General features: G+C 41.2%; 1 protein-coding gene across 1 annotated transcript in view; it reads right to left on the bottom strand.

Annotated features, from left to right (window-relative positions):
• GPAT3 (glycerol-3-phosphate acyltransferase 3) overlaps window positions 1-5,011 on the bottom strand; it is a 28,647-nt gene extending 23,636 nt beyond the window's left edge. Inside the window, exons 1-2 of the mRNA XM_073340555.1 lie at window positions 4,909-5,011; window positions 3,211-3,515 (exon numbers count right to left, since the gene is read on the bottom strand). Of these exons, the coding sequence (XP_073196656.1) occupies window positions 3,211-3,354 (144 nt within the window). The 5' untranslated portion in view covers window positions 3,355-3,515; window positions 4,909-5,011. The remainder of the gene's footprint in view (window positions 1-3,210; window positions 3,516-4,908) is intronic.
• Between the last annotated feature and the right edge of the window lie 9,472 nt (window positions 5,012-14,483).

Raw genomic sequence — 14,483 nt, 5'->3', positions numbered from 1 at the left:
GAGGATTAATGATTTTGCTGTCCCCCCCACCCCACCTCTGCTCCGCCTCCTCCCCTGAGCGCGCCACCGGGTCCTGCTTCTCCCCGCTCCCTGCCAGTGCTTGTGCACGAAACAGCTTCGCGAAGGAGGGGGAACACAGTGCGCTCAGGAGAGGAGGATTTGGGGAAGGGGACCAATAGGGGCAAGGAGGGGGCAGGGATGGGTGGAGTTGGGGTGGGACCGGGGGCAGAGGCTGAAGGCATAAACCTGCACCGGGGAAGCAGACTCTGGCTGCCTGTGCAAATTTGTTAGCCTAGGCATTAATACGCCGCTGGACTCAGTGTTAAAGGTTTGAGAGTTATTTCTAGTCTGAGTTCCTTTAACTTCAGCTTCTAGCTACTGGTTAGAGTCATGCCTTTGTCTGCTAGACTAGAAGCAGACTCTACTCTAACTCTGTTAGAAGTTGTCCATGATTAAGTCACCTCCAAACTATCTCTTGGATAAATAAATAGATTGAGCTGCTTAGTCTCTCGCTCCAAATCAGGTTTTCCAAATGCAAGATAATTTTTATAGCTCTTTGCTGAACCCCATCTAATTTGTCAACATCCTTTTTAGGATGACACCAGAAATGGACACAGTATTCCAGTAATAATTTCACTAGTGCCATATGCAGAGGTAATGTCTCCCTAGTTTTATTCTATCTTCCCCAGTTTATACATATGAAGATAGCCTTTGCTCATCCCTGGCACAGCATCGCCAGCCCACATTCACCTGCTTATCCCTCATGCACTCCTTAGCACCTCAATGACTTTTCGGTCACTGATTTCCAAGCAGCCATCCCTCATTCCATCAGCACAATGAACATTCTTAGCTCCTAAAAAGGTGTCACCTTACAGCTTTAAACAGATAAAATGTGTATTACTCAAGTAAGGCCAGTTTACCAAGATATTCAGATTGCTCCATACAACTAGTGGGGCATTAAATGGCAGATCAACCTGGGTCATCTCAACAAAAACATTGAATAGCATCGGGCCAAGAACAGATCCCTGTGGGGATGTCCCCTCCACTAGAAATAACTCTTTTGGATCACTCATTTAAAGTATCAGAGGGGTAGCAGTGTTAGTCTGGATCTGTAAAAGCAGCAAAGAGTCCTGTTGCACCTGATAGACTAACAGACGTATTGGAGCATAAGCTTTTGTGGGTGAATACCCACTTTGTCGGATGCATGCATGTCATAAGCAAAGCTTATGCTCCAATACATGTGATAGTCTATAAAGGTGCCACAGGACTCTTTGCCATTTATTTAAAGTTACTCTAAGATCTATCAGACAGTTTTTAAAAAGCCATTTAATAAGTGCTACTTTTTGGCATAGCACTTTAAAAAAAAAAAAAAAGAAGAAAGAAAGAAAAAAGATCAGAACGTTGTGGGATACCAAGTCCTGCTTCCGTAAGGCATCTGAATAGATTATCTCAACCAAACTGGTAACCTCACAGACCACCACCAAGTTTAACAAGATCAATTTTCTATTAAACCCCATGTTGACTGGCATAAACAGAGGCAGCATGATTTCCTGGTTGCTTCCCAGTATGTCCTTCCACGATTTCACCCAGGACCAGTGTCAAGCTAAACAGCTGACTGTTTAACCAGGTAAATCCTGGTTAATTTCTTTTTAAAAAAGGCAGGTACCGCATTAGCGCCTCCTTTCCCTTTGCTCCTCTAGAACGTCACACACATTCCACCTTCAACCTACCCCTAACCAGCACTCTCCTGGAGAAGTAGATTTCCGTAGAGGAGGAAGATGGCAGGGGGAAAGAAGGAGATCAGCTCACATGCCTACCCCACTCAGAAGATGACGGGAAGCTGAATTGTTGCACAAGTTCAGCACTCAAGAAAGCTGTGCATGTGGCCATCATTGCCAGTACGATGAGTATTTATGTGCCAAGTGACTGAAGTATAGCATGGCAGGGACTGCCAGGAATTAACATCACGTGGAATCTGAACAGTGACATCGTACTCAGGTCAAGGGGCCACATCAAATGCAAGGCATTACAAATTAAGCACCTAACCCCACCGAGATTCTCGCCTGACCTGGAGAAAGTGAGGCAAGAGTGTTTTGTTAAGAATAGCCTTGAGAAAGTGCTCCATAGAGCATCAAAACTGGATTTTTCCCTGAGCATCTCCTTGGGTAGCTATCCATTGCATAGGATTGGTTAGACAACCTACTTGTGATGTAGTGCACACATGGACAACGTTCCTGCTTAGCCTGTGCTATCATGGCTTATACTCCACTGTATGTGATATTTGGTCAAAAACTGTGGCAATATGTTAACTTCAATGCTATTCAACAGGAGAAGGTTATTTAGAAAATGCGGGCATTCAACAAGCATAAAGATCAACAAGACTGAGGTAGATACAAGATTCATAGCTGGTCCCCTAAACTATAGCTTATAAGCAGCTTGGTACAGATGACTGTGGTCAGAGGCGTTAAAAAGGAGAGGAAGGCAGAACGCTACTGCACTGTGCAGTGCAAGGTACATTATGTTCTTACCCTTCTCCATCCAAAGACTGGATTTCAGCCTAGAATGTTATTGCATGACGGGGGTTCCAAGGTGTTAACACGTGGGATTTTAGAATAATCACTGGCTGTTCAGGTTTTCACATTCACAGTTTAGTATTATGCTATCACAAGTGTGGATGAGAACACAACAGAACATTTTAGCAAGGAAACGGATTTTTGGTTCAGAAACTGGCATGAAATTATTCTGAATTTGTGCAGTTTCATGATAGTTTCTTTTAAAGCAGGCATTTACCCCTCCACTGTCTATACTTCATGTGGAAGGATCTCCTGTATGCACAGCTTGACTATCAGCTCATTCATTGGACCAATAGAAAGTGAGACAGATTAAATAGCACCAGGGAGCAAAGTTAGTCCTTATTTAGGACTGTAAAGTATGTAGCATTCCCAGGAACTCAGTGTTTTCCAGTCTTGACTAGCCAGCCATTGGCAGATGGCTCATCCAGAGAGAGAACACACCCTCTTGAGTTAGAGAAACTGATTCATGCAAGGAGAAGTGGTTATGCAGAAGTCAGCAGAATTACTGCTGCAGACTAGGAGCTTTTACTGGAAACACCCTTACCACCACCAAAAAACAAAAACCATGTCCAGGTCGCCCCCCCCCCTTGTATTAACTAGTGTATTAACTATACCGTTTTAAAGGTCACCAACTTACCTCCAGGGTTTTTACTAAAATTCTCATGTAGACTTCAGAAATCCCCAGCGACACTCCGAACACCGATGGCAACACGATCAGTGTAATCACCACAGTGAGCCAGACGGACAAGACCTTGGCTGCAGCAGAGATGAGGTCCTCCATGATCGCTAGAACCCCTGCTCCAGAGGGGACCCTCTCCCGCCGCTTCCTGGATCGCTGCTGGCCGCTGAGAGCCAAGCGAGAGATTTGTGTCGTCCGCCCTCTCCTGCTCCGCCCCGTTAACTAATTCCGCTCAAGATCCGGTCAGCAGCTGCAAACCCTCTCTGCAGGGAAAGAACACATGCGAGGGGGGAGAGGGCAGATATGGGACCCGCTGGTGCAAGAAGCCAGAGATGAATAGCATGCAGCTACAGCCTGCGAGGGGAAAATCCAGGTGCAGACCAAGATGAGAGATGGTGGGCTCGGAGATGTGCTCCCCTTGAGTCCCATAAACTTGGAAGGGTTAAAATGGCTAACTGAAAAGGGAACCCAGTTTGCCTGTCGCTCGCTTCCTCTCCCAGGTGTAACGGAGTAGGCTTATGCAGAGCCAAGGTGGATGGGATCATAGCCGTTTCAATTGCGTACGGCTAGAGCACAATGCTTGGGGCACACGTATGCGCCTCTGGTACTGGGGACACATCAAAAAGGAAAGCCCAGAAAAGAGACACCTTGGTGGATCTTCCCCAGAAGGTTTCATTTCCTTTGGCCAGGGTCACGTATTTTGCTTTCAACAGCAGCAGTGAAGAGGGCAAGAGTAAGAGGACACTTTAAAAATAAAATAAAATTAAAAAAAACAACCCACATCATCTTAAAAAAAAAAAAATCTAGCCAGTTTCAAAGAAATCCCCAGCACTTTGAAAGTCATCTCAGATACGACACCTCCCCGTATCTTCCAGTTTTAGTCATATTCTTATTTAACACGAGTTTTTCCTCCCTTCCCCCAGTCCACATAAGTCAACAAAGGAAGTAATTAGACGACATACAATTTTATCAACCGCACGCGTTTTTTAAAAAGGACTTCCCTTATCTCATCTCATATATGACCATTGCAGACAGCATAAAAGGGTTACGTTTCAGTTAAAATGGTTTCTCTGGGATCCCGTCTCTCAGCAGGTATTGGATGCAGGCAAGAAAAGTTTAAACAGCCACAGGAGAGCTACAGGTTTCAGAGTAGCAGCCGGTTTTTGTATCCGCAAAAAGAACAGGAGGACTTGTGGCACCTTAGAGACTAACCAATTTATTTGACCATAAGCTTTCGTGAGCTCTAATAAATTTTGTTAGTCTCTACGGTGCCACAAGTCCTCCTTTTCTTTTTAGTAGAGCTACAGTTTGCTAAGACCAGCAAAAAAGAAGACCAGGTTTATAATGGAGAACATGAGTTGTAAATTCCCTAAAGTCTAGAAGGGGCTCTTGAAAAATAACTGCCCACAATTCAGCCTTCAGCGCGAACAGTAACTTTGTTTAATTTTTCCGTTTAAGAACAAGCCTTTAGGCTACTTTGCCATTGTTCAAGATAGAAGCAAACGTATCGCCCTGAGCAAAACAGGATAGATTTCCTTCGTACAGGTTACTTTAGCTAGGCAATTCACTCAACTCTTAAGTAAACACGGTTTAAACCCTGCTAGTAATTTGTAATCGTCATTACCCAGAGTAGTACAATAACCACTCCCTTCTTACCTGACCCAGGGCTTCCTAAGCAAAGAGCACAAAGAGAAAACATGCTGGGCGAGGGCTGGCACACATATATTTCCTGCTGCAATCAAGAGACAGGAAAAGCTACCAACGTTTGCATACCATAATTCACTTAGCAGAGAGACAGTTTTACCATAAACTTTGTATTACTCCAACCCCCACCCAGCCTGACTTTTCTGTGCAATAGCGTTCTCCCTGGTAGAAAAGAGAAATGCAGTAGGAGGGAGAACAGAGGAAAGGAATAGATTAAGGATAACTGCCTCTATTGGGATAATAATAAAAATAATGATTCACCATAATAATGAATGAATGAATAAATCATAAACACTTTGTGTCTATACAGAGAGCTTTTCATTCCTACAGATCAAAGCACATTATGAAGGTAAGTAAGATAGCATTATTTCCAATTTACAGCTGGGGAAACTGAAACCCAGAAACATTATTAAGTGACATGTTCAAGGATACACAGTGAATCTATGTCTGAGCCCATAACAGAGCCCAGGTATCCTGACTCCAGCCCTGTAGCTGAGGTGGAGCCTGACAAGGCGATTTATTTACCTTGTTGATTGTACACACACCCTGGCAATGCTGATGGAATGGGAGCTACTATGGTTTTTTTTACCAAATCTGGATTTTGCAATTGGAAAAATGCACTTTCTCAAGGCAAAGGCTTAATCAAACATGAAAACTTCTTAGTCCACTTGAATGCAATGGCTGACTAGACTGCAACAAGGAAAAGAGAAGCTGCAGGATTTTGGAGTGGGGGGATTGTTTTTGGTTTTTTTCCTATTTCTACACTTCTGAGACAATCAGGGTCCAAACGCCCCAAAGAGAGAACAGTGGATGTAAACGCAAAAGAATATGCTATTCAATCAACCTGTTGTATACAATATTACTGTGTATAAATATATGTCAAGTTAGATTCATTATGAAAGCGTGTAATATTCTGAACCTGATTATTGTTATGAGATATGTACACAAACTGTGGTTAGGAATTTATGCATTTGTGTATATAAAATTGTGCTCATAATTTGTGCAGCAACATTCAGCTCCACCTCACTACAGAAAGGTGAAAAAATCACCAGAGGAGGCCATCTCACTAACCAGAGGAGATTAGTTCCAAGTACCTAACATTGTACAAGCCAGAAACTATAATGGTGGACCATTAAAGTTAATGAGAAAACACAAACAACTTGAAACTGAAAAGAAACCTCTCCTCCCGGAAAACTAAGAAAGGAGAGGGGGGAAAAGAGAGAGAGAAGGTGGGGGAGACCTTTTAAAAACAGGCTCTTCAGCACCTACGCAAATATCCCTTATCTTGAAGAAAGCTCCTAAACTTGATGTGGTAGATCCACCATACAAAATATTTACTAATTTTGTTATTTCAGTTTATTCATGTGCTCAGTAACATTCCTGACTTATGAATTTGATTATGATATTTATTTTATCGTAACTTCCTTTTTCAGGTGTCATAATTGTTGCTTTAGTGTCATCCTCACAAATTGAAAGAAAGAGGTATTATTTAAAAACCTTTGCAAAAACTTATCCACTTTGCTGTGATAAATGAGTTGTTTCTGAGAGGAGATCAAGATATCATAAACTTCAAGGACTTAGATCTACTCTGAACGATTCATCAAGAACCTTTTTATCAACCTACTTTAATTTACTGCAGGACAAGATCCAAAATTCAAGGATGCTCTGAACGATTCTGAAAAATGAAAAGTACACGTCTGCTGAAATTCAGAATGAAGTAACTGATATTATGAAGAAGATAGTTTTGAAAGATATGTTGAAGATACTGAGAAAAATAGTGAGGTGGTGTCACATTTCAGGCAGAAGAACTTGACAATGGATGCTGTGAATATTGAAAATGTGTCCATTGTTTTACGCTATTCTGTTGATATCAAAGCCAAGGAGAGACTTACTTGAGTAGTCCAACTGCATGGCCTCACTGCTGAAGATCTCACACAACATATTTTGAAAGATTTGGGTCTTGACCTTCAAAATTCTTTATGGGCTTTCTTTGATGGTGCCAAAGTTATGTCAGAGTGCAAAGGAGGTGTACAAATGCTTTTGCAGCAGAAATTAAACAAACAAATACCTTACACACACTGCTTGAGTCACCTATTACATCTGGTGGTTACACACATGTGTGGAAAGAGCTCAGCAGTGGCAGATATGTTCTCAAATTGTAAGTCTATACAATTTTTTTTACAGGCATGAAGTGAGTGTGTTGTACAAAGACAAGCACCTGCAAAGACTCATAGAAACAAGATGGACTGGTCACCTGAAAACCTTGGAAATAATCCTCAATACTTTGGAAGTGATTCAGAGTATTCTGTCAAACATTGTGAATGGATATGGAGACTTGTCCACTATTGGAAGTTAATCATCGAAACAATTCTTGTTCTTAGATGAGGTTATGAGAATGATTTTGAAAGATTTCAGAGTAACAGCCGTGTTAGTCTGTATTCGCAAAAAGAAAAGGAGTAACTTGTGGCACCTTAGAGACTAACCAATTTATTTGAGCATGAGCTTTCGTGAGCTACAGCTCACTTGATCGGATGCATACCGTGGATGAAGTGAGCTGTAGCTCACGAAAGCTCATGCTCAAATAAATTGGTTAGTCTCTAAGGTGCCACAAGTACTCCTTTTCTTTTTGATTTTGAAAGAGTTTGCTTCTCTGAACAATTACCTTCAAAAGGAACTAATGCACCTTGCCAGCAGTGTTGAATTGATTACTGTTGGCTGTGAAGAAAATGGAGGGTGGGGGGAGAAATATGCTTGAAGATTTTTTTCTTGAAGATTTCATCCAAGCACTCTGGTTTGAAACATGCGTCAACAGCATCAACATTAAGATGTGCCACCAAAAGAGCAAAGGTATTGCCCCTAAAATTTCAAGATTACATAGTTACTGAGCACTTACCAGGGTTCCAAAGTGTAAATGAGCACCAGAGGTCCCAAATTTATCATTAATTGTTTGATGAAACCAGTAGTGAATTGCAAAGGAGATTTTCTGAGAACTCCAAGTTATACAAAAGCTTGTCAGCAATCTATTCCACCAGATCGCCAGACTTCTTGAAATTGGAATTACTGTGAGCTTCAGTTGATTTGCTTGGATTAGATATGGAGACAGAGAAAGCTGAAATGGCTGTATTTAAACCACTGATAGATAAGAGAAATTGCAAAGAATTTGAAGAAGTTCTAGGTGCTGCTAGGGAAATAAAGTATGCTTTCCCATATATTTTTGAAATAATGGTCTCTGTTGTTTGGGGCATCAGCTGCAGCTTGTGAGAATTCGTTTTCGTGTTTGAAAAAAAAATTATCACACCGAAGGATGAACATGACCCATGAAAGAAAGAGAAACCTAATTCTCTTGACATATGAAAGTGATTTGACTTCAAAACTGAACCTGGATGTCTCTGTGGAGGAATTCAGATACTGTTATCCAAGAAGACTTCAACTTTAGTTTCATGAATAGTGTTTACATTACATTGCACTTTCATGTTAAGATCTATACTTTTATATTTCTGAATCTTTTAATTTTTTGAATGCTTGAATATTTGAACAAGTATAGAAATATCTATCTTATCTTTTCTTATTTCATGAAAATAAATTGTAAAAGGCTTCTGACTGAGACTGTGTTTTTCACTAAGTACCTGAACTTCTGAAGGCAAGCACAAGTGCGCCTCTTGTCGTGCAGTCTGCTTCCCCATGCCTATGTCCTAGCTATGGGGCTGCCTGATTCCTATCCCTTTGGTCAAACCCAGGAATTGTTAGTTACATACCTAGAACTGGCTCTGCTCAGAGAGCTATCAGGAAATAACCTATCAGGAAATAATCAGGAGAAGAAGGTGAGCTGCTACCTAAGAAATGCAAAGCTTCTGGCAGCACAGCTCTTGGGCTGAGCTTTAGGAACATTTGGGCATTTGGAGAGCTGGAGGGACAAAAAAGGACTGAGGAGTATTAACAATTCTCCCTCTAGTGATATAGTTCCACCAGTGCTAGCAACGTTGGAGTACTTGTGTTAGCAAGAGAGCAGGGACAGCTTTAGCTGAGGTGCACAGGGCCCCCATCTCAGGTCTGACCATCATGACAGAGGAATGGCTGGACCAAACCTGAGATGGGGGCCCGGGGCAAGTTCACCCAGTGCATATTGGTTTATCCAGGCCCGATTTCTGTGGTGCAGTTGCACCCAAGGACTGGCCATGCTGTGTGAAGTCATTCAATAAATCAGAAGATCACTTTAACATGAAGTCTTAGATCATTAATCCAAGTGGTTCCTAGCATCCTAGGATTCAACAAAGACCTGATACGATGAAAAAGACAGAGGCCCAAAGGTATTTAGGCTTCTAACTTTCACTGAACTCAATAAATCAATGGAAGTGAGGAGTCTAAATATCTTCAAGGATCTGAGCAAGAGTATCTGCTCACTTTTTACCAGGCTTTCTGTGTTGTGTCTCACACCCTCTTTTCCTCCCACCCACCACCCTGCTCCTTCACACTTCACCAAAGTTTGTTGGAAACTTTGGTATTTGAAGTACATGCTTCCTTCAAGACTTAAACAGCTCACATTGCTAATTGCTGCCATGAAGTGGGGCTAGCCCAAGTGTACCATGCCCAAAGTCACACCTGATGTCCATGTTAGAACTGGGAATAGAATCCAGATCTCTGATTCTAACGCCTTCACCACAAGATCACATTTCTGTATTAGAAATTCCACATTGCCTTGTGGATATTGGAGTCCAACAATTCAGCTACAGGAAAGTTTATCTGATTTTTATATTTGAATGGTTGCTAATTGTCAAAGGTAGCTTTTGGCAGAGAACTTTCTGTGAGTGTTAGATGGGGAAAAAAGAAATTGTGTGTGGGAAGATTTATTTAATACTAGAAATTCTTTGAGAAAAAATTACACCTGGATTCATTATCATTTTTAAAGTAAAAATTTAAAATACATATCTATAATTAACAAATCCAGGGACACCGAGGACTTCACAGTGGTCTCTATACACACCACAGTGGGTTTGGTGATGTGGAGACTTGTCCGCTACACTCGACAAGACCACCAACTTATTTCTGATGGACTGCCAGGCACCCTTCAAATTGTGATGTGTTCTCCAAATCTGGATTGGTTTCAAACCAGAGGTGTATATGTGGAAGGCTCTGTGCCCCATTTCCAAACCTCTGAATCATACAGGGGCTGAAGTCTACTAATACCTTTGAGATAGAAGAAAAATTCTGATGATCTGTAGATTTCTTTTTAAAAAATTCAGCAGAAAAGAACAACAATTAGTTGCAATAATGCATCACACAGAAATAACATGTTCCTTTTCTATTGTAATGACCTGACTAATGTGTGTACCACTGCCCTTGACATGATGGAATCAGAACTGCTCAAGTGCAAGTCATAACCCCTATAGTGCTAGCAGCTAATGGAGATTCTCCTTTAGCTCAAGTGTCATACACCTTTGTTTTTCAGAATACAAGAAGTACTGCTGCTGTCCCACTTGCAATGTAGTTCCAGTCAACCAAAGCATGATGACAGCCATGAAATTTTTAGATGGCCAAAGATTTTTGTTTTTTCTCCTGGACGTCACATGCTCAAGCATGACAAGCCACTCTGTGTACTTTTAACAGGATAAGTGCATTGTAAGTAAGGTGGTGAAAATACAAACACAAGCTGCTATTTTAGTACCTGGAGGGGTGTCCCTGCCCCTCACCCCCCCCCTCCACTCCTTGATATTTCTTTTAAATGAGCAGATCATAAATATTGAAGTGAAGAGAAATCAATTCTGCTTTTGAATTCCTCTTGGAATCTTCTCTTTCTCCAGGTACAGCAGGGGAAAATATGCCTAGTCATTTGAAAGTGTCCTCATAATTACAGAGCTGCTGGCAAAGCTCTACAATAAATTATGCTAAAGTTCACTCTTAGTGAATAGTTTGCATTCTAATCAAAGAATAACTGGCTGTTAACTACAAAAAAAATTGCTGACTTATAAAGAAACTGCTTTCCTTGCACTATGGCCTTTGTCTTAAAAAAACCCAGCTGTTTTCAACCTGAACACGTGGCAATAAGTCATTTTCAAGCTAGTTCCACCATTTTGCTTTATCCGTCCCCACTGTAGTCTGTGAGGGAATAAGGCACATTTATGTAACCTGTTCTGGATTAATTGCCATTTAGGCTAAGCCTAGCTCGAGTCAGCAAACGTATTTTGCAAACAAGAGGGACTTTCTACTCTGAAACCCTATGGCTAGATCCTCGGCTTGAGTAAATCTACATAGCTCCATTGAAGTTAATCAGGCTATGCTAATTTTCACAAACTGAAGATCTGGCCTCTAAATTAAACAGAGCTGGAATTCTCCACAAAACTTGTGACACTAGCAGCCCAGGTGCCACCTCAAGCCAAGGACCGCATGTCTCAACTGAACACTGACAAATACATAGCTGGAATCAGTCTGGATCCCGTGTGTCAATATTGTTACAATAGCTATTAGGATTAGAAGAATATTTAATGTTTAGACTTTACAGAACGCTTGTGAGCTGATGTATGCATTAATCTGTATCCTATATTGTAAGGTAATATGTGAGTGGTTGTATTGTGAGCCTCTGTGACTGTGTAAATCACCAGACAGGAGAGAAACATTAACTAGTGTGAAGTGCTGATCTCCAACAGAAGGTGCCATGTCCTGGCCAACAAGGAAGGCCCATCAACACCAGACAGATTATTGTGGGATATTAAAGAGAAAAAAAGGCATTGGTTGTTCTACCCTCCCCTGTGAAGATGAGTCACGCAAGTTGATTTCTCTTGTTGGCTGAATTTGCTGCTCAGAGCACAAAGGAAGAGGGCAATATAAACCCCTAACAAGAAGGAAATGGATCTCTATGCTGCTGGGACTCGGGGAGGGCAAGGTTTACTAGGCATAAGCAAGAGATCCCTCGTCCACATGTTCCCTTCCCAACTGCCAAACTATCTCACATGCTCTGTGCCCCGGGGCAACAAGATCCCTGACACTGTCCCCTTCTGCTGCCCCACGAGCTGCTTCTGCTGTAGCCAAGTAATTACATCAAAATAATTGGGGGAGAGAACTCCTGCCTTCTATTCCTACCTCTGTCATTGATTTGTTGTATGATCTTGAGTAAATCCCAAGAATGTTTCTCTGCCTCAATTTCTCCACATGTAACTGGGGATAACCATACTTACCTATCTTACATAGATTTTGTAAGGCTTACATTTATTAATGTTTGCTGACTCAGTCACAAAAGTGGACTAATTAGCGTCTATTTTGTTTATAAATTCACAATAGAGAGTTCAAATCACGTGTAAGAGACTGTTTTTGTGTGTAAAAATGTTCTTTAATTCATTATCTCAATACAAAGTAACACAAGACATGCAACGTATTGTGACAGTGCTATCGGGCCAAATACTAAGGTGCTGAGTACATAAAACTCCCATTGACTTCACCTCTCATGTTTTGGTTTTAATAAATCGATATAAATTATTTTGGCTGTAGTTTTTTCAAGTGTCAGAATAATTCTAGAGATGATGCATGGGGGGGGGGGAATTGCAATTTTTATTGCCAGAGTTAAGGAAATCTTGAACTGACTCAGAAAAAAGATTCATGCAACGGCCCCACTCTTTTATTTTATGGTAAGTTTTTTATATGTTATTGGTTTCTAGTAGGTCAGATCTAATAAAAAGTAGCATTTCATTTGTCTCCAGTCAGTTGGGCCACACAGGTCCAGAATATCAAGCAGTTTAATTCCATGTCAATATCACCTTTTTATTGCAAATAAATGTGGTCTGAAATATTATACTTATCACAATATTTTTTTATCTGCTGCCATTGAAGAATGGCAAGTGGCCAGTAAACCACTCAGTGGAATGCTCCATTCATTCATCTTTTGATTACCTGTAGGCCATACTTTTCCTCTGCTATTGTATTGATTATAATTCACTGTAAAAATTGATATGCTTTATAGAGAGAGTCGTCTGTTTTCAGCTTCACTTTGTATCTTTGAGCTGTACCTGGAATTTTACAGTCTACTGCTCTGCCATCTTTGACCTCTAAACAATATTAAAATTCATGAGTATTAACATTAGCCTTAGTTTTAAAATTCCTTTTTATCTACTATTATTTATTCTTTATATTACAATATTGTCGGCAGGGCCCAACCAAGATCAGGGCCCTATTGTACGAGGCACTGTACAAACACATAGTGAGTTAGTCCCTGCCTCCAAAAACTTACTGTTTCAACAGATAAAGGGTGGGAGGGGCAGAGAGATAAAATGACTTGCCCAAGGTCGCACACAATGGCAGAGACAGGAGCCAGGTGTCTTGGTTCCCAGTCCAGTGTCCTATACAGAGAACCATGTTGCTTCTCTGATCTATCCACAAGGTACAGATGTGGCCCTTATCACCCTAGTATCTGAGTATCTCACAAACATTAATGAACAAAAATATTTCAAAATGAAAAATTTATTGAGAAAAAAACAAAATGTTTCAATATTTTCACATTTTTGTCTTTGTTTCAGAATTTTAGGAAAACACCCACCTGATCTAGTTATTTGTTTGCCGCCCTCAAAAATATGGGGTAAAGTTTTTTTTAAAGGTATTAAAAGAGTAAAAGTAACATTTTCTTTTTTTAAAGGTGTTATTTGACACTTCCTATAGTAACACTTTCACTCTACAGCAATTTTCTGCTCTCCCTCTCTCTCTCTCTCTCTCTCTCTCTCTCTCTCTCACACACACACACACACACACACACTCCGCTCGTCTATGCTTCAAAACTAATCAGCAATGGGGGTGTGTGTGCGAATTTAAAGTGGATTAACTATTCCTGATTAACTTCATGAAAAAGACACCCCCCTGTCCACACGGCACTATGTCGACGGGAGATGCTCTCCCACTGACATAGCGTCTGCCTCTTGTGGAGGTGGAGTAATTATGTCGATGGGTGAGCACTCTCCTGTTGGCACAGCAGATGCCCTAAAACGGCGCAGCTGTGCCGATGTAGCGCAGTAGTGTAGACTTCACTTGCCCTCAGTTCCTATCCTGGGTTGGATGAATCACACTGCATGTGAGGATTGGACCCACCCTCTGACCCATACTGTGGCTTCCATCTGTATAGTTTGCATCAGTGCAAGGGTTAATTTTCAAGCACTACTGCCAGTTACCCAAGATAAAAGGTACTGTGTGTTGTATATCAGAGGACAAAATCAAGACCTTACTGTTAGCTAAAAGATGTAGATCCTTCACTTAGGGGCAACAGAAAAGTAAATGAAACCCAAAGGGCAGGTTTTCAAGAGAGTTCAGACAGTTCCTATTTAAATACCTAATCTTGGGCTTTTTTGAAAATCTGGCCTGATATCTGTAGCATGCTGCAGAGATAGTGCCTTTCTTTATATACCCACCCCACCCCACCCCACTTGGGATCTGACCATTTTGGCTCTTTACTGCACACCAGAACTGGAGGAGAAAATATGCTTCTATGATTTCTTGATCCCAGTCATTAATACAGCCTTTTCTGTGGCATAATCTGTTACTTAACAATGCACATT

Source organism: Lepidochelys kempii, chromosome 4, assembly GCF_965140285.1.
Source record: "Lepidochelys kempii isolate rLepKem1 chromosome 4, rLepKem1.hap1, whole genome shotgun sequence".
Taxonomy (NCBI): Eukaryota; Metazoa; Chordata; order Testudines; family Cheloniidae; genus Lepidochelys; species Lepidochelys kempii.
The sequence above is the reverse complement of the archived record's forward strand: the minus strand, read 5'-3'. Positions and strand labels throughout refer to the sequence as shown.